The following is a 20,288-nucleotide window of genomic DNA, read 5'->3' as shown; positions in this document are numbered from 1 at the left end:
GGGAGCTGAATTGCTTAGGAAACCACCAGAAGCTGGGTGAGAACTCCCCTCAGGAAGGGCAGACTCTTCAGGCCTGGGTGTGACCCACCAGATGTTAGAAGGAGAATATAATTGGTCAGTGTTTTCTTAGTAGTTGGCAGAAACAGGTGACTCATGAGATAATGCACCCCACCTGAGACCCAATTTGTTTTCTGCAGGTCTCCTCTCCTCTCCTCTCCTCTCCTCTCCTCTCCTCTCCTCTCCTCTCCTCTCCTCTCCTCTCCTCTCCTCTCCTCTCCTCTCCTCTCCTCTCCTCTCCTCTCCTCTCCTCTCCTCTCCTCTCCTCTCCTCTCCTCTCCTCTCCTCTCCTCTCCTCTCCTCTCCTCTCCTCTCCTCTCCTCTCCTCTCCTCTCCGCATTAATGTATTACTACAGCTGCCTGAAAAGAGGTTATAGTGAGGTGTCTGTTGGTCTCTTCTCCCAAGTAGCAAGTGATAGGATGAGAAGAAATGGCCTCAAGTTGCAACAGGAGAGGTTTAGGATGGATATTCAGAAAAACCTCTTTATTGAAAGAGGCACGGTGTCGTGGGGCTGGCAGTTGGACTTGATGATCTTAGAGATCTTTTCCAACATTAATGATTCTACGATTCTCCATTTCTATTTACATTCACAGCCTTGAGGTGTTGGATAAATGTGGATTATGGATCACTGCTGGCAAGTCTGGAAACACAGCCAACTGACTGTTGATCAATGATCAAAAATAAAACCTCTTTGTTTTTTTTTCTGCAAATGCTCGTTTTGACTCATTTTCTTTTATTTCTCTTAGTAAAGAAATGCATAAGTTCTTATAAAAAAAAGAAGAAACCCTTTCTGAATGAAATTTGGCCAGGGTAATTATTATCTAGCTGGGCCTGCAGAGCAAATGTCAGGTGAGATAAACTTAATCTCAATAGCAAAGTTCAGGATATTTGTAAAGCTCCCCACCAGAATACAGGATCTTTGAAAGCGTGGCATCACTTTAACTTTTCAGGGCCAAGAAAATACACCTGATTCGCATTAACACAAGGCCAAGTCAGTTGACCATTTGATTAATACTAAATCCATACCCTAAAACCTGGACCTGGATTGTAGAAAGATAACAGGTATGGATTATTTTCAAAAATTATTGAGAAGGCTTCATCTTGTGGGAAGCCAACAGGTGTTTTTGAAGTCAAGTTGCTTTGAAAAAAAGCGTAAGTTCTTAGAAGCCTGTCAGAAAAATGGCACAAGTGTCTCATTTCTGCTTTTTGTACCTGAGTCAAACACATGCATAGGTGAAACTTCACAGCTCCCTCCTAGCCAGGGAGGTACCCAAACGCTGCGTCCCAAAGTGATGAATCAGGGAAAAGCCAGCTGGAAGGACCTCTGAAGGTCTCTGGTTGAACCACCTGCTCAAAGCAAGAACATCACCAACACCAGCTCTGCTCAGCTGTGGCTGTGTGGCCAAATCTCAAAACCTGCCCTCTCTGCCCCTCTGGGTGCCCATCCTGGGACTGCACCACCCACCTCTCAAAGAAGAGGCGCTCAACCCAAACCTCCTAAAGGGTAATCTGTGGCTGGTGCTAATATTATAACATCTGCTGTAGCCAAAAAAAATTTGGCCCCACCATCTCTATAGCTGCCCGAGGAACAGTTTCAGTCTGCCACTCATCACTTTCCCCTAACCCTTCCCTGGGATTCCCGGTCTTGGCTCCCATGAATCTTAACTTTCTCTCACGGTCTGCCCGGGCTCTTGGAAACCAACCTCCTACGTCCACTGCTTCTTGATGATTTGAAGGTTATGTTGGGGAATAGGAGTTTCAGTCTCAGGTCTCCTACAGCAAAAATCCTTCTCTGCCTCTTCCAGTTTGAACCGAAACTTTGATTTAAGCTCTGAACTCTGAAAGAAACTTTACAGCCAGAGCTCTGTGTGGGGAGAGGCGCTTTGCTGTAAAACAGGACGAAGATGCGGCAGCCTTGTGGAGGTCTGGGAGTGCCTGGGAGTACACTTCCACCTCTTCTCTCACTGTTCTTATCCATCACACCAGTGACTTCCCAGACTTTGTGAAGCCTATGATTTCACCTCGTTGCTTTGGGAAACTGGGTCTGGGCCATACACCAGGATTTGCTTAGCCAAAATGGACAGTCTACAAGCCAGAGCTTTTCCAATGCAGGTCCAGCTGGATACCCCAAAACTCCTAGCCACTTTTTTGAAGAGTTTGGTCATAATCTCGCCAATCACAGATCCCCAAGTGGGCTTCCCTCTATCCCAATCCATATTATTGCTTGGATCATTCCTGTTTCTGCTGTACTTGTACCTGGGAACTTGGCCTGCTGCCCAGTGTTCAGATCTTTGGTCTGATTATTTTTAACCTTGAAGAACAAAGGTTTCTTCGGCTGAGCAAGACTACGTTGCTTTGAAAGATTGGGTAAGATGGAAAAAGATGCTGATGCTGCTGTGAATCCTCTGTCTGTCTTGTTTTCCACAAAGTTTTCATTGTGCTGCATTCCCAAGACAGCACTGAGGTGAAATATGGCACCTTTCCCTGTTTTTTCTCTTCTTAAAACAGCCATGGCAGTCTCCTGGACCCTGGATGCCTCCAAGCTGTAACTTCCAAGCTGTAACTTCCAAGCTGTAACTTCCAAGCTGTAGACATGCAAGTTCCAGTTCATATTGGTTTAGATTAGATGTGCCGTTATCAGAACCTTGATAAGACTGCCGAAAGCGGCAGCTTGTACAGAGCATTGCCACTTGATTAAGCTTTCCATTAATGCCAGAATGCAGTGAAAGGCCGCCTTCAACCCTTGTCATCTTAGTTACAAAGGTCTCAAAGGGAGCAAAGGCTCAGTCTTGCTTATCCAAGGACAAGACAATGGTTTCCCAGACAACGTGAGACATACCACTGCCTTAGTTTGCTTACCAATAACCACCTGAGGATCAGAGCTTAGAGAATAGCTGGCTTTTGCTGTTGCTGTCTTGCCTTATAGCAGGAATAAAGCTGCTGGCTGTACCACTCTTTTGTCTCAAACATCTGCAGCGCAGTGCCATGTTCTCTCTCTGGGCACATGAACCCCTGCATGTGCCCTCAGAGGGCATGAAATGCCCTTGAAGCTTGGCCTTTGGTGAGAAGAGGCTTTCCTCCATCTCACCGGCCAACTTATGTTAACGGACATGGACTGAAAATGGTGCTTATTGCTTATGGAGATGGTTCATGACAATGCAGGGGAAAAAAAATTGTGGGAAAGAAACAGAGTCATTAGCAGCTAATGTTCTCAAGTGAGGAAGGTCTCGCAGAGCCCCTCAAACCAGAGCCAGTAAATATTTAACTAATGTGGATGTTTCATCTCACCCCATCACACATCTGTAGGGATGTCTCCATCTAATCGAGGCACACAAAAAGCCCCTAAGACACAGTGGGGATAAGCAACCCTTTGTCTGATCAAGTGGAGACTTGCATGCTGGGATGCAAAGAACAGCAGCCTCCAAGTGCCCGCAGGTGGTCAGATGAACTCCAGTCCTAGAGGCACACCCGGCTGTCGCTCTGGACCTGTGCTCACCTTTCCCACAGTCCCATGCTCTCCTAGATCTTGATTTATCAAGAACGGTGGCTCATTTAAGGACTGTTCACAGTGGTTTGCACCTAATTAATCAAGGAATGCTTCTCAGGCCCATACAGACATGAGGAGCAGCCTGTGCATCTCCATGCCCCACTGTTTGCCCAGGAATCCTGATATACAACCACATGCACTTTGTGGATGGTCCGTTCTCTGGAATGACTTTTCATAAATGTAATATCACTGTCAAAGCAATTGATCTGATGTCTCACACCCATGATATCTAATGGAGCCTCATGCTCTGGTATGACCGTCACCTTGGTATCTTCACTTCTCCAGAGTGAATGTGCAGATGCGCTGTGTCAAAGACCCATGTTCCTGTCTTTCTTGGAGCCAAACATACAACCAGTTTATTATTCAAACAAATCCAAGGTCCAAACAAAAGCCCTCAAGACCTTCCTTAGCAGATGATGCTCCTTGGTCAGGGAAATTAAGAGTGATGCACCAGCCAAAGGCTTAGTGCTGAGGCAGGACACTGTCACAAGGAGGGTAGGGAGGTTGCATGGAGTCTGAAAGCATCTGAGGTTTCAACAGATACATGTCCAGGGAGACACTCCATGGAAAACAACCATGGTGCCAGCAAGGCCAGAGCTGTGGTCAAAGTCCGGAATCACCTCTGTGCATATCCTGGTTGGTGATGCTGCCGTACTTGCAATAGTCCAAATAGCAAATTGAGCACAGGTATCCCTATTTTGTACGTGATGGAGCACACAGAGACTGAGTGACTTTCCCAAAGTCACTTGTAGAAGCTGATAAAGCAAATGTGCTGTAACTCTTCAGCCTACACAGCATCTTCCTTGTGACGTCCTTGGTTGGTGGCCAAAGAGCCAACATCCTATGGGACTGCAGATTTTGAAATAAAGTTTGGCCCTGGTGTTTAATATAATATTTGGCCTAGTAGGAGCAGATTGCACAACTTTTCCCAGGTAATAGCATCTTCAACATCCCACCACCGGAACCGGCATTGCACAATCCTGTCCTCACAGATGTCCTTGAGTGTGTTGTGCAATACCTCGTGGTGAGGAAAGAGTGTCACACCCAGTAGTGGAGAAAGGGCTGACAGGTTGGCAGCTCCTTGCCCTGCAGAATCACCAGAGCTGGAAAAGTGTGTGTGCGCGTGTGTGTTCACGCACATCTGTAGGTAAGAAGAGGTGTTGACTCATGCAGAAGTCCTAAATCCTGTCAACCGATATACCTGCAATTTATATCACATTCAGAGAGAGGGTAGAAGAGCCACGTTTACTGTAAAAAAGGAGCAGCTTCATGCACTTTGATTCATTTACAACTGTACATTTCTGCCATATATCTCCTTGACTTGAAGCTCAAATAAATGATTTCTGGGTGTGTGTTTGCCTGTGCAGCTGCAGACACTCTCTGTAAACTTTCATAGCTCCCTTCCTGCCATGGGTCCCTGAACCTCACGGAGGTGTAGGTCTGCCTCTGAGAGAGGCAGAACAGAAATTATTTGATTAGAGTTTTTAGTGGAATCTCCCTTTTTCCTCTGTGAACATTCATACTTCTGTGCATGAGGTGTGAGGGAACACATAGCATCTTCATCCAATCCCAGCAAAAAGCTTGGGTATTTTTTCTCACACAAGTTAATACAATTCCCAATGGGCTGTACTCTGCATGGGGTAGTAAACAGCACTGTAAAATCCCAAACATCCTTATCATCCACTTACCAGACTTGCCTGGCATTGCTTGGGTCACTCATAGGTCTGAAAGATTTTGTTTGTGTATGGTTTTCAAACACCAGATGGCTCACGGGTAGAAACAGAGCTGGGAGGTATGGTGAGAGTTTTGTGCCATTCAGGTTTATGTGATTTTTTAAATTGATTAAATTTGGCATGTTTTGGTCCTGGCTGTGAGTTAAGGTCTTTCCATGTGTCTCTTTCTGAGTATCTCACTGGGTGTAGGCTCCAGAGACCCCTGGGGAAGGAGGGACCAGGCTGGAAGGAAGGTAATAAAACCCCAGAAGAGATCTCAGGGAGAAGATGGGGTGAACAAGAACAACCTCTTTCCTACTTCATTGAACCTTCCATTAGCTCAGGCCACCCACCCTTGTAGCCTGGCATCCTACTACATGATATTGCCCCTGTCTCCTCTTCCCTGGCTCCAAAACGGGGCTTTTTGAAGTGCGTCCTGGCTGTTGCTTGAAATCCCAGTGGGATGGCTGAATGCCTGTAGCCCGAAAGGCAAAGGGATGTGTGTGAGAGTGGGACAGATGATCTTAAAGATGTTTTCCAACCTTAATGACGTGTTGATTCTAAAAGTTGGATGTAAGGAGAGCAAGGCTCTCCGGGGTTGCCTTAGTGCATCTCCTCCATGTTCAGCCTGGAGAAGAGGAGGCTCAGAGGAGACCTTATAGTGACCTTCCAGTACCTGAAAGGGCTACGGGAAAGCTGGAGAGGGGCTTTTTGTAAAGTTATGTAGTGATAGGACGAGGGGCAATGGCTATAAACTGGAGAGGGGCAGATTTAGACTAGACATAAGGAAGAATTTCTTCACAATGAGGGTGACGAGGCACTGGAACAAGTTGTCCCATCCCTGGAGGTGTTCAAGGCCAGGATGGATGGGACCTTGGGCAGCATGATCTAGTGATCCTGCCCATGGCAGAGTGGGTGGAATAAGATGATCTTTAAGGTTCCTTCCTACTCAAGCTGTTCTGAGTCAGTGGTTCTATGATTCTTTGCAAGGCATTGCTGCCATCTAGTGACACAGGAGTTGGCTGGTGGCCCTCGCAGAGCTGCGGTCCCCGGTGCTCCAGGGGATGGATGCTCTGCTGAGGGTATTGAAAAGCGACCCAGACTTCATGTATTCCTTGTGCTTGGGACATAGAGAGGGGCCCATCTGTAGGGACGATAGATAGCTGCTCAGCAAACACAAAGCAGAGACTGTTGCAGTGTTTTCCTTTAGGTGCTGCAATGCTCTGGGGTGAAATTTCGGGGGAACTTAAGCAGGAAAAAATTGGCTTGTCACAGCTGTATGCGCCATTCTGCTTCCTTCTTCTTCACCGTGCTTTTGGTGATGCCTTTGGTGAGTGAAGAGGCTGAGGAAATTCTGTCCAGAGGGGTGAAAACTGGGGCAGTAAGAAAACAAGTTGGAAAAGTCTGACAGCAGCCTTAGCGGGAGTTTGCAAACACAGCTGATTTCTGACAGGTGAGTCCAAAGAGCGTGAAGAGCTCAGAACAGACAAGGACCAAAGTGGAAGTGCAAATCCTAACAGGAATACAGGGTTTAATGAAAAGCTCTTACATTTCCCAGCTCCTGGTCTGTTGCTGCAGCAGGTAAGCCCACCAGGCTGGTGTACAGCAGCACAGGGATGCTCCTCCTCTCCTATCTTTGAAAATTCATTAAAGAAGTAGCACTCTAAACATGATTGCACGGAGCTTGCAGGGCTGAGTCTGGGAAAAACCCTCCCAACAAAGGCACTGCTGCCCTGGGGCATGTCCCGTGTTCTTCCCCTGTGCTCGCCTGTGACTGCCACATAAGCAGTCCCTGCTGTCACACCACTCACCCATGATCTCATTAGCAAAGTCTATCACTGCTGATAGGCCCAGGACATAGATAAAGCTGTGGCAACAGCCTTGCTGCTATTTCTGTTGGTGAGCACAGAACAGCAGGTATCCTCGTATAACCTTTTTTTTTTTCCTAGGGTTCCTGCATGCACCCCTGGGTGATGTAAGGCTGAAGGGATCATCAATCTCACTGTAAGTTCTTCATCCGAAAAAAAATAATTAGATGAATCAGTGAAATTATCTCACAGGGCTAATGCACACTTTAAAAGCATTAGATGTGCAGTGAGTAGATGCCCAGAGGCATGAAGTCCCACAGGGGTGGCAGTAGGTGAGGTACCATCAGGGTTTGCCAGGTGACCCTTATGGAGATGATCAGACGCACATTGGTGGTGATAAATTACTACATTTGTAAAGAAAACTATGAGCTTGTACAGCCTTTCCTAAGGATTTGATCCTTTCCTCATTCTGGCCTAAATTGGAGCTATGCTGAAAGTGTGCTCTCCTTCTGAATGGACAGAAACTGCTGCAAAGAAGGAAAATCCTGAATTCACCTCAGCACATGGTCATGGGAGAGGTTAGGATAGAGGAGGTGAATCACATGTCTCGCAGCTTTTAGTATTCTCTTATTTCTATTACTTCACTGTTTTCTCCAGATATGCTACTTGAAGTTTTTTGTATCAGCTACAACTGAGACATGATGGGAAAAAATCCCTTACAGAACCCAACTGGATATTAAAGGAGTATTTACCTTCCAAAAATACACAGGGCATTAAAAATATATGGGACTGAGAACATCTCCTCCTTACACCACTTTGACAAGGTGACATATGCCCTGCACATTGTGGCCACTCTCATCAGCTGACCAGGTGGCTCCAGAGGCTTCAAGTGACCCCGGGAATGGTCCTGGGGAAGTTTTACAATAAACTTGATCCTGAGACATCCCTGAAGAGCAAGGTCCTGCCTTGTTGCCTGTTTTTTCCAGCACCTTGTGAAAGGACATGGATGCACATTAGGGATGGGGATGGATGCCATTATGGGGTCAGCACCCCACTGCACGACAATGTGCCATGAGGATCCAGTGGCTGTAGGCACAGGGAGGACCCTGGAGCTATTGTGGGTTTGGGTGGCTCAGGCTTCATTTTCTAGGGACTGCCATAAAATTGAGACAATTAACACTGCTCTGGCCCACTGGGTTTTCTCAGATACATTATTAAAAATCTGATGTATTCTTCCTGCTCTGCTACAGCTGCTCCATTTAACTCTGAGCAACACTATCACAGGCAATTCTGCCCAGAGCCTGAAATTTAGCTTTTGTCTCCTGCTGAGGAGTTTGCAGTAACAGTCCTTTTGTGAGGTTGTGTGTAGAAAAGCCCTTTCCCAATTTGGTTCTCAGGGCAAGGACTGGACCACTCTCTGCCAGATACTTTTCCCATGGGTCTGGTTACTTTACAAATAGCCCCTCTCCAGCTTTCCTGTAGCCTCTTCAGATACTGGAAGGTCACTATCAGATCTCCTTGGAGCCTTCTCTTCTCCAGGCTGAAAAAGCCCAACTCTCTCAGCCTGTCCTCGTAGGGAAGGTGCTCCAGCCCTCCGATCACCTTTGTAGCCTCCTTTGGATCCATTCCAACAGTTCCATAGCCTTCTTTACATTGAGGATTCCAGAACTGGACACAGTATTCTAGACGAGGTCTCAATTCCCAGCCTCTTGGGCAGGAAACATGGCTTTGCACAGCTGAATTACAAACTGATTTTTGTTGGAAGGCTCATCTGGAGGTTTCTGACCCAAATTCTGCTTTAAGCAGATTCAATCTCAAATTTAAATCCAGCCTCACTGCTAAATCAGGTGGCTCAATGCTTCGCCAGTTGGATTTTGAGTTTCTCTAGGTTGACTCTGGAGACAATAAGATCCCCGTGCTCAATCACCCTCATGGTTAAAAGCTTCCTCCTAATATTTAACTAGATTTCTTCCCGGCTGCAGTTTGTGCCTGCTGCCCCTTGCCCTGCTGCCCGGCACCACTGGGAGCAGCTCGACTCCATCTTTCCTGCATATTCCCATTTCCATGCTTGGTGCAGGGCGGCTGTCTCGACTGGCTGTGCCACAGTGAGGGGAACCTGGGTGCGTTGCGATGGGGAGAAGTTTTCCGTGAGCACAAGTTCAAAGGGTGACTGGGTTGGAAGCGGTGGCGGCGAGTTACGTGGCTGCTTTCCTGCCTCCGAGAGTTCTGCAGCCGTGCTGTGCCGTGCTGAGGGGCTGCACCGTTGGCTGGAGAGCCTGAGGTGGGAATAGCTGTGGGGGTTCATGGGACTGGGACAACAAGGGACCTTTTCCAGCAGCACCAGCAGCTGCTCGGTGGGATTTGTATGAATCCGGGAGATTTAGCTCAGCCCTTCGTACACTGCTTTAAATCCTGTCCTCCTTAGTTTAATCCCTCTGAACAAAACCAGCCTTCTCTAAAAACATGGCTCTTTCCTTTTATTTCTTTCTTTAGTTTAATTTAAAGACCCCAGCTTTTTGCAACTAGTTCTTGGGGGATGTGACGTCAGTGCAGGGGACGTGTAGCTGGGGCAGAGTGGGAAGGGCACAGGGAAAGAGGGACCAGGAGTCTCCAGCCACCTCTGTGCTAATCCTGAGCAGTTTCCACTGCCTGCAAAACACCACATGCCCTTCGCTATTTCTGTCCACTCTAGTTCCCCATGGCATGAGGTTTTTTTTTTAGGGGAAGCGGTGTTTTCCTCCCTGTCTGTCCACATGGGAAATTTTGAGGGGAGTTGGCTCAGGATGCAGGGCTGTGCGCAGTGTGGGGGATACTCTCGGGCCCTGGCAGTGACTGAGGTGTCTCCTCAGCATCCATGGAGTACATAAGCACGCGGGGAGGTGCAGGGACTGTTGACTTCGAGGGAGCCCTCTTCTCTGGCTACGCACCCGATGGGGGCCTCTTTATGCCCCAGCGCATTCCCTTGCTGGATGGGGACACTCTGCAGAAGTGGAGTCGTCTGTCCTACCGGGAGCTGGTGAAGGAGCTCTGCTCCCTCTTCATCACAGCCGATCTGGTCCCGCGGAGCACGCTCAATGGTGAGCCTCTGTGTGGGGAGCTGCTCGCAAGGGTGTGGATGAGGATTTTGGGGCATTCAGATGTATCTGCCTGCCTTCACCCCATCATAGCCCTGAGAAGTGTGCAAGAGCCCTCTTGCACCATCGCCTGCTCTTTTCTGTACCCTCTTCTCCTTTGTCACCTTGCTGGGGCTTGTTATCTTATGAGAATGGTGTTCCCTGTGTACAAATAGAGATTGTGGCAACTGCTGTCGTCCTGCTCACTGCTCGAGATTTGCCTTCCCACCACGGTTTTCTGCTGCTCCACACTATTGTTGAGGTCTGATTTTTAGTTTTCAACATTTAACAGCCATCACTTCCACCAGAGGGCAGCTACAACCACTGTCTCAAGCATGTTAAGATAAAATCTGAGTTCCCTTTATTTTATATTTTAACGTGGTTTGCTCTAATTGTGTCATGTGTGTTCCAGCATCTCTCACCATAGAGCTATAGAAGTCAACAAAGTGGGCTGGTTTACTCCTGATAACTAAGAATAATCTGTTGGATATCTGCCCCCTTTCCAGTAACTGAAAGTCTTTGGTTGTACAGAAAGCTTCCCAGGAGCATGAAGAACATAGATGCTGGAAGCCACGGGTCAGAAAAATACTCCTCTACCCAACCTAAACGCCCTTTTAACCATTTTCCCTTTAGACCTGATCGACAAGGCCTTCAGTAGATTCAGACACAAGGACGTTGTCCATCTGTCCAGGCTGAAAGATGGGCTGAATGTTTTGGAGCTCTGGCATGGGGTTACTTATGCTTTCAAGGATCTGTCCTTGTCCTGCACGGGGCAGTTTTTAGAGTACTTCCTGGAGAAAAAGCAGAAGCATGTCACCATTCTAGTGGGTGAGTATGCATCTTTGTAGGGGGTAAAACTTCTTGGCGGGTCTTTTCCTTGAGAGCCATCACCCCATGGCCGTCTCAATGGATGCTCTGGGTGATATCGCCTCATGGGTGACTGGTGAGTGACCTCTGGGCAATGCCAGCCTGGCTGCTCTAGCTAAAACATCTCATGGAGCATGTCTACATCTTTTTTTCTTAAAGTGCAATGATACAGGTTTGACTGACACACCAATGTTTTACTTTTCTTGGTTCTCCTGCATTTTGAAACAGGGACTTCAGGGGACACGGGAAGCTCGGCCATTGAGGGTGTGAGAGGGCGGAAGAATATGGATATCTTTGTTCTGCTGCCTAAAGGGCTCTGCACCCAGATACAGGAACTCCAGATGACCACTGTCCTTGAAGACAATGTCCATGTCTTTGCTGGTTGGCATAACTGCTGGGCTGTCCACTTTATGGCCCTGCTGTGTCAAAAAACATGATGATAGAAGTCTCAAGGGGCTGCTGCTTGGTAGCTGCAGCCAGTCAGGTCATTGTGATTACGTGCCTGGCTGACAGGAGCCTGCAAGAGATGTCCCATATGAAAAGTGGTTCAAGGCTTCTTTTTCTCTTGGCCAAGGAGCTTGGCCATGCGGGTGACTGGTTTTTGTTTGCACTGAATTCCACACCACTTTTTGGCACTAAAAGGATTTAGAGTCGCCCCTTCCCTCTGTCCCCTCACCTTATTGTGTGGTCCACCCCCTACCTCTGTGTCACCCTCATGGTTAGGAATTGCTGTTGGGTGTTTTACCTGTCCCATGTACTTCTCTGCTCAGCCAGGTCTCACCTTGACATCTCAACAAGAGGATGCAGGCATTTGCCTTCCTGGCAAATAAATACTTAGCGTAAGAAAAGCTCAGAGTGCAATGTCTGGAGAAACCACACGGCATCCATGTGGTGCTACTCAACCCCTGGCTTGTACAGCTCCCAAGGCAGACAGGCAGCTCAGAGCACCTCTGGCTGCAGCAAACCCTGATCCTATTTGAGCAGAAATACTTTGTGCCTGATGTGCTGATGCTGACAGATCTAAATCTTTCCTTTTTGCTTTTGACAGCTCATGGGAATAGTGACGAAATCGATGAGCCGATCAAGGAACTGTTTGCTGATGTCGATTTTGCCAGAAAATACAATCTGATGAGTTTGAATTCGGTCAATTGGTCTAGGATTATGGTGCAGATTGCTCACCACTTCTACGCTTACTTTCAGTGTGCTCCATCCCTGGATACCACTCCACTACCAGTGGTGGAAATTGTTGTGCCAACAGGAGGAGGAGGAAATATCACAGGTGAAGGGAAAAACAATAGGTTAGATAGGGGAGGGAGAGTGCTGTGAGCTATGGACTAAAAGCACTTTGCAGATGTTGGGTATTGCTATTTATTAAAACACCCACTCTCTGGTAGGATTTCTTCAGAACCACTTATATTTTATTACTCATGTATGGTTATTACTATTATCAGCTGTCACTGATGCAAGGTGCACAACATCCCAAACCACCCTTTGGTGATGACTGTGCCCTTCTTGAGGATGGGCACATTAGAAGAGAGCAGGAGGTGTTTGATCCAGAAAAGAGAGAAAATACTGTAGCTCTGATTTCCTAAGTGAGACATTAACAGAGGTGTGGAGTCCTGCCTGGTTCTACTGTGGTTTGCATGGCAGTGTGGAGTCAAGAGAACCACTCCTAATTGCATAATATGGCCTTCTAAATATGAGTCCTGGATTGCCCCCATCCAAAAATAGGTGTAGAAGTCTCTTATGAAGGCAATAAAGGATTTGAGGCACTCACTGTATTTCCAGGCTGCCCACTTGAAGCAGCATTAATAAGATGCAGGAGCCCAAAAGATAGACCTCAGTCCCCTATCTACCCATCTTCAAATCTGGAGATAACGAAGTGTTCAATGGACTGTCATGGCAGGAGGAGCATCGTGTCCCAGGATTTTATAATCTGGTGCTTGACCAAATCATTAAAGATTGATATCTCACAGTCTGTTAGGGAATGCCATTGTATCTGCTTCTGAACTACGTGTTCAACCAACCTGTATAGTGACATCCTTGCTAAAACTTCTTTGAATGTTTCTTCATCAAGCACACAGGTATTTTTTCACTTTTTTCCTAGCTGGCTGCATTGCCCACAAAATGGGTCTCCCGATTCGACTTGTTGCAGTGGTTAACAGCAATGATATAATTCATAGAACTGTTCAACATGGAGATTTCTCATTGTCAGAGAGCGTGAAGGCTACGTTAGCATCAGCCATGGATATTCAGGTATGTGATGAATTGGCCAAAATGAGAAAATATAAAATATTATATATTTTATTGTTTTTTCTTGTACTCTTGTTCTACCTGGTTTATGAGAGCATCATTCTGCCAGTGGCAATGCCCCTCAGCGATGCATGAAGAGGTGTGACCCATATTGAACATTTATACTGCACACTGCTGAGATGAGGTAGATCAAGCACCTCCTTTCCCCTCACTTTTCAGGACTTGACTTTGTAGTCTTCATTGTTAAATGTTGGGTTTCTGTTGTTTCATTATGTGCAAAGTTATCAAGAGGGACATTTCCTCAAAATGTGACTCTTAGAGCATTATAAACCCCATCATGTTTCAAGGGCTATGTTGATGCTTCTGAAAGGCTCCATCAAGAGTAGGAGCAGAGAGCAGGAAGAGGGTAGGGAAGCCCAGAAGAAATGCCTCTTCTATGGTCATCTGCAGTTTGCTCAGAGCAAAACAAGTCTCAGCAGGCAGGCAAAGGCCTCTGAAATGAAAAGTCATGGAGGCACAGAAACCAAACACCTGGAAGGAAACACCTCACATTTCATACCTACCCTGTGATCCACAGGGATTGGATTTGATTCCAAACAAATGACCAAAGTGTGAAACACTTAGTGGTGTATCACTGTGGCCTTGAGCTACCAGGATTTTCCAAAAGCTGTTCAAACACATTGGGAGGACCCGGGACCTTTGAGGAACCACCACTCTTTGCAGTCAGGAACTCATTATGTCCCCACCACCAGGCTGGTGTAGTTTGCAGCTTGATTTTCCTCCTCTGTAACAAACAGCTAGAGCTCCTCAGAGCTCTAAAGGTTGCTAAGCTCCTCAGCCCACGTACCCTCAGCAGCACTGGTCTGTTGAGGTCCCTAAGTATGTGCCAGATTTCAGGATGGTAAGGGAAACAGCTGGGTGAGATGATGTCCGGATATTACTGAGGAGCCGGATGGGTGTATCCCTCTGCACGTGGCTGCATGGGACATCATCATTCAGCTCATGTCCGAAGCAAATATTTCCATAGCTCAGCAGATCATTCATGCTGGAAGGAACCTCAGGAGGTCTCTGTCTGGGGCCTGCTCAAAGTAGGGTGAGCCTTTAGGTCAGACCATATTGTTCAGGGCTTTGTCCACACAGGTGTTAGAAAACTTCAAGGATGCAGATTGCACAACTTCTTTAGGTTGCCTCTTCTGCTGACCAGCAGAGAAAACTTTTCAGTTAGAAACTAGCTGAAGAGATGAGAGTGAAGTGGAAAGTCTAGTGTGGATCAGCCTTGCAAGGAGCAATTCCAGGAGAATCACAGCAGATGCTGTGTCTTTGCAGTACCTGAAGCTACCGGGGGCTGTTCTCTGGCCCTGAAGTCAGGCAGCACCACGTAGCTCATGTCCAGACGCCAAAACTTTCCTTGGCAACAGTCCCCACCATGATCTGTCCTCCAGATCACAGCCTCGTCATTCTCCTGGACAACTCCAGTGGCATGGGACAAAACCAGAGCGGAGCTGGCTACTAAGTTAAATGGCAATGCCAACGCTTGCACCAATGTCCTAGTCTAGTTTGACTTAAGTGGTGTTGATGTAGTAATCTATAGTGGTAACCATAAATCTGGTGTGAACGGAGCGTGAAGGGGAAGGTCTGGATGTGAGACCAGCAGAAGGAAGGGCAAGAGAAGAGGTGGCAGGAAGAGGGTGCTGGAGGACCCTCTGGTAGCAGGTCTTTAAAGTCCAGGCACACTAACTTGTAGCTTCTGAGGACAGCCAGGCTAGGAAGCAGAGGACAACAGGGGACAGCCTAAAGCAAAGGTCAGGCTACACCCAGACTAGATTGACGATTACAGGCTGGCGGCCCTTGGAGATGGTGATGGGAAGATGAAGAACAGAACTGGGGCCATAAGCCACCCAGATAAGGACATGAAAGGCTGAGTAAGTCCTCCTAATGACTTGTGGAGGTAGGACAGGATGAAGAGACAAAAGGTAACAGGCACTGTCAGATACTAAAAGGTATGAAGAGATCATCCAAAAAGAGTGCTCGAACCCAGGATATGTGGTGAAGACTTGCTAGCTGGTGACCCTTGTCGTGTCTGTCCCTACAAGGCATCATGGCCACACTATTTGGATGAATGTTTCTTGGTGCTTGTGAGTGCGCGGGAACGAGAGACTGAACAGTGAAATTGGCTTGAGACCCTCCTGTATGCTCTTGCACCGAGTTTTGGTGCAGTGTCGCAACACCGATTGCTACATAGCCATACAGGCCAGTCAGGTCCTATATGTGCCTTATATGTTCATAAATATTATCGGTTGGCCAGCCCTGCAGGGAGCTGGGTGTCTCGTTAGGTCACACGGGAGTTGGATGACTCACAGCAGCATCTGCAACACGGAGTAAACAGCTGGATATTTCTGATTCTCAAATACATAGTGTGTTATTAACCTGGGTTCCTCAAGGTGATTGTACAGATGTGGTCACACTGTTGATCTTACAGATGGCCCTTCATTAGTTTTTTTTATCTGATGGTCACTGTCAGACTGCTCTGACAGGTCAGAGGTCTGAAAGACATTGTGTTCCCAAAGACTTGTCTTGAGTTGTAGGTGTACAGGGGAAGACAAAGCTCACCCCAGCATCCACCAAGAAAAACGTGGCAGTAGGACCTCAACCCTAATTAGACATCAGAGAATCCACACTGGTGCTTTGCCCCCCCCCCCCCCCCCAAGACAAAAGCTCAGATTTCCACTGCTCACCTATTGTCTTGTTATCCCAGGAGCCTTACAACATGGAGAGGATCCTCTGGCTGCTCTCAGGCTCTGACAGCCAACTGACAAAAAAGCTGATGGAGCAATTCAACACGTCAAAAAGCCTTAAGCTGCCCAAAGATTTGCACAGAAAGGTCAGTTCCTTATGCGCACACTGTGCGTATGTAAGATTTACCAGTACTAGTTGTTTTCCACTCATTTTCAGAATATATCATAAATCATAGCAGAGAGTTTCCAACTAAAAATCCAAGTATGAGACCAGAGCAGTTTTATATCAGTGTGTGGGCATGGAGATGTTAAAAACCCCTTTTTAATGATGGTGTTGCTTTTTTTTTAAGATTCCTCTTTCTTCATTGCAAAACTAATTAAAAAATGCCTAAAATTATTTGAGTAGGATATGAAACCACCCCTTTCTCGGCCACTCCAGCGCTAGCATTGGCTGTGCACCAGGGCATCATGCAGTGGTGCCAGCATGAACCGAATGTGGCCTTTGGGAGCGGGTCTTCTGGGCTTGGTGCTGCAATTCAGCCTCAGTGTTGTGGCAAATGGGAGTATGAACACAAAGCAGAGAGAAACATAAGAGAAAACTGAGTGTTTCAATTGCAAAGGTCTTTGGACCAGATGCAAAGTCCTGTCTCTTCCCATTCAACATGTGCTGTCCCCAGCGAACATCCTTTGCCCTGCACCCACTCCTGCTTGCACAGCAGCAAAATAAATATGGAAAAATTACATTATTAAAAGAAAGAAGAACTATTGTACTGAGGAGGGTTTTACAGGCCCTCAGAAACTCCCTTGGAGCATGCAAATAGCAGCGTGGAGCCGAGCAGCTGAGTTTCAGCTCCTCTCCACCCACGCTCCCAGCAGCTGGGCATAGAAACCCTTTTCTCATGCCCTGGTGCCGTGGCCATTTCCAGCAGTGCCTCATCCTCAGGCAGCAGTAACAACTCCTTTTCCTTCAGTCCCTGGGGACCCCCATCCTCCATCCTGCTTATTTCAAACTTCTTTGCTGCGTGCCCATGGCACAAACCCCAGTGGGAATGTGTGGGTTGGTGATGCCCTGTGTGAACCTGCCTGTTTCCCCTGGGGCTGCAGCTCTCCGAGACCCTGCGCTCATGCTCAGCCTCTGACGAGGACATCGTGCGAGCCATGCAGCGCTGCTGGGAGGAAAACCGCTACCTGCTGTGCCCCCACTCTGCCGTGGCTGCTCACTACCACTACTCACACCTGGACAGGTAAGGACAGCTGCGATCAGGAGCATCAGAGACCGGAGCACCTCCTCTCTCTTTGCTCTTGCAGCATCTCCAGCTCAGAGCTTGCTTACATCAAAAGTTTCCTTGCTTTACTTTTCAGCACACCCCGGTGTTGCTTAGCTCCAGCCTCTGCAGCTAAGTTTCAGGATGCCCTTCTCCGAGCTGGCCTGGTTCCCCAGCTGCCCCCTGAAATCACTGCCTTAATGGCGATGGAAACCAGGTCCACTCCCCTGGAACGGGGACAGGACTGGACACAAGTTCTTCGTGAAAAGATTGAAGCCACAGCACAGCAGAGGAAGCATGGAGTCACACAGACCTGAGCTACTGGGTCTCGGCTGGCTGATGCCTCCCAGGGCTCATCTTCCATTCCCAGGAGAGCCCTATGTTACACCGGGAGAAGAGCCTACATTCTCCATGCAATGAATTATCAACAAGAGCACACGTCACAGTTGAATTATATAGGCTATTTCATAACATTTTTAGTGAAGAGTTCTGCAATTGCATCTCCTTTTTCCTAGCAGTTCATAAAAAGTGATTGAAACTTGGAATAAACCCGCCTGTTCCATTGTTACTCACTGTTACAGAAATGTCCCTTAACACTACCCACAGCTTCCTGAGTGTTATTCAGCAATCCTGGCCCCATGCTGAGATGTTCAGCCCAATGACTCCAGTAGTACCCAAGATGCTCAGCGGGAAATGCACACAAGGCTGGAGTGGATCCACTTTACCTATCCCTATAATGTAAGCACTGCCAGGGATCATTCCCAAGCATTGAAATTTGCTCAGTGATAGAGTTAAATAGTAGGTGCTTTCCCTGGACATGTTTATCTCACAGAGCTACTTCCTAGTGTCCTACCTCATAGCTTTTGGTCATAGTCCTGCTGGAGACTCTTCCTGGGCAACTTCCACTGAAACAAATAGGAAATGGGAAATTCCCTTTATCTTGTGCCTGAAACTTCAGGTCATTCAATACCATGTTACCATCATATACATATAAATATATAAATACCTCATGTGGGAGCTGCCTCCACAAGTCATGCATCTGGCAGGAATCTCTTGTGCCTAAAAAGGGAGGGGGGGGAAAAAGGAATAATTGTACCAGGGAGGAAAAATCCCCCTTTGCCATAAAAAAAAAATTCCCGCTTGACATCAAAAGAAGTCCCATAATGGGAGGATTAATTTGAAGGTTTAGTGGCATTTAGCAGGGTAAAAGCAAATTCTGTGAGGTGAATCAGCCTGGGATGTTGCAGAATGTGTGGGAAGAGTGGGAAGCTTTCCCTGGGTGGCAAGCAGCCTTGCTGGCACCCAGGCAGCCTTTCTCTCAACTCCCCTGGCACAGCCAGCCCCATGCTGCCTCCTTCCATCCCACTGAAACCCTGCAGGAGAGGAGGGACCTGTGCCTCCTCCCAGGCAAGGGGTGAGGCTGCCCATCCCAATTGATGAGGGTGAGGGAAACACCATAGTTGAAAATGATGCAAAACCCCACAGTGCTTCATTGCTGGATGTTTCTAACACTAAAATGGCTCTACTGGACTGGGAATGCATGGGGTGTTGATGCTGTGTGTTATCCTGCCTTTTTCCCTGAGGCTGCACCTCTCTGAGACCCTATGCTCATGCTCAGCCTCCTACGAGAATATCGTGCGAGCCATGAAGCGCTGCTGGGAGAAAAATGGCATGGATGGAGTAGCTGGGAGGAAAATGATGTTGGGGTCCAGAGACAGTCTTATTATTCTTCATGAAGCCATCATTCACCCCTCACTGCCAGCAAAATACTTCTTATTTAAGCAGCAACACAGCCTCATCCTCAGCTTTGCCCCAAAGGATGGCTTTGAAACAGGGCGGGCTGTACATCAAGTCAGTGATGATACCAAGTAGAACCCTTCGGTCCCATTTGTCCCCCACCCATTTGATCCCATTAGCTGCTCCTTTCATTGACGTGCACGTTATAATCTTTGGACTCCACCACCTTTAATAGCTGCCTCTTCAAATCTTGCGGTTCTCGGCCAGGGACGGCTGCCTGGTTGTAATTCAGGTCTTAATCATAGTTTAAGACACCCTGCGAGGGGGAGAGGCTTGAAACTACACCCAGCTCCATGTCCAAGTGAGAGGTTGCAAATCTGGCTTCCTGACTGGGACCAGAACATGAGAAGGAGGTGGGAGGTTGAGGGGACAGACCTAGACCCCCATCTGGGGAGCACTGGGAAGGACAGGGTGAGAGGCGCTGGGCTTCCAGCCTGCCAAAGCTCTGGTGTGTTTTGCAAGCAGGAAGAGTGGTGAATACATCTCCATGTTCCTATCTTGAAGCAGCAGGATGGATAAAGCCTTGCTGCAGGAAGGCAGCAGACAATGCCCATGTGGGGTTAAAGGGGGTTTAATTCTCAAACATCCCTGAGGATACACCTATGGAGTGAAGGTGCTGCTCATACCCCAGTCAAAACCACATGTTTTTTGGGTAGGATACTATGATTTAGTCATAGACAGGGACGGTTGGAGTCGATCTCTAAGGTCTTTTCCAACCTAATGATTCTATGATTCTATGAAACCTTTCTCTGGGATTTCTGGGGCACAAGAGCAGCAGGAAAAGCCTGTTTCATGCCTAGAGCCAACTTGCTGAGAGAAGCCAGGCTTGGCTTGCAGGGTGGCTGTGCTCTCACAGAGGACCATGTGTGGCTGTGCACGGCAGTGCAGGTGCCCAGGATGCGGGATGAACCTGGCCTTATGGGCATGCAGTGTCCCACTGCCTGCTTGGGAACCATCCGCAGCAGCTCCTACATCAGGAGATCCCGCTTTGGCCCCAAAATGGGTTCTCAAGGCTCTGCTTGTTCCTCTTCAGGCCTCTGGCTGAGAGGGAAAGTCAGCTTTGTTTGATGGAGAGATAGAAAACACATGGAGGAAAGTCATGCAGAAAGGCAGCACCCGCTTGCCCAACACTT

General features: G+C 47.7%; 1 protein-coding gene across 4 annotated transcripts; it reads left to right on the top strand.

The window, feature by feature from the left end:
- The first annotated feature begins 9,102 nt into the window (after nucleotides 1–9,102).
- THNSL2 (threonine synthase like 2) lies at nucleotides 9,103–17,968 on the top strand. Of its 4 annotated transcripts, none has more exons than XM_009556017.2 (9): nucleotides 9,103–9,245; nucleotides 9,975–10,202; nucleotides 10,872–11,066; nucleotides 11,334–11,486; nucleotides 12,154–12,384; nucleotides 13,213–13,361; nucleotides 16,114–16,239; nucleotides 17,198–17,337; nucleotides 17,456–17,952. In XM_009556017.2, exons 2-9 carry the CDS (start codon nucleotides 9,980–9,982, stop codon nucleotides 17,673–17,675), a joined length of 1,437 nt encoding a protein of 478 aa, XP_009554312.2. In that variant the 5' UTR covers nucleotides 9,103–9,245; nucleotides 9,975–9,979; the 3' UTR covers nucleotides 17,676–17,952. The 4 variants fall into 4 exon arrangements, with proteins under 4 accessions (XP_009554312.2, XP_053922125.1, XP_053922122.1 ...); XM_054066147.1 differs by lacking the exon at nucleotides 9,103–9,245 and adding an exon at nucleotides 9,252–9,406 and having other exon boundaries at nucleotides 17,456–17,968; XM_054066150.1 differs by lacking the exon at nucleotides 9,975–10,202 and having other exon boundaries at nucleotides 9,119–9,245; nucleotides 17,456–17,948.
- Nucleotides 17,969–20,288: the final 2,320 nt, after the last annotated feature.

This window comes from Cuculus canorus, chromosome 4 (genome assembly GCF_017976375.1).
Source record: "Cuculus canorus isolate bCucCan1 chromosome 4, bCucCan1.pri, whole genome shotgun sequence".
Taxonomy (NCBI): Eukaryota; Metazoa; Chordata; class Aves; order Cuculiformes; family Cuculidae; genus Cuculus; species Cuculus canorus.
This window is presented reverse-complemented; position numbering and strand designations above follow the sequence as displayed.

Bases quoted from the DNA above. Each gene is read 5' to 3' on its own strand.
- THNSL2 (XM_054066147.1), top strand. From the start codon at position 9,980: ATGGAGTACATAAGCACGCGGGGAGGTGCAGGGACTGTTGACTTCGAG. The intron at 10,203-10,871 runs GTGAGCCTCTGT...TTTTCCCTTTAG, and splicing joins CCCGCGGAGCACGCTCAATG to ACCTGATCGACAAGGCCTTC. The intron at 11,487-12,153 runs GTTGGCATAACT...TGCTTTTGACAG, and splicing joins CAATGTCCATGTCTTTGCTG to CTCATGGGAATAGTGACGAA.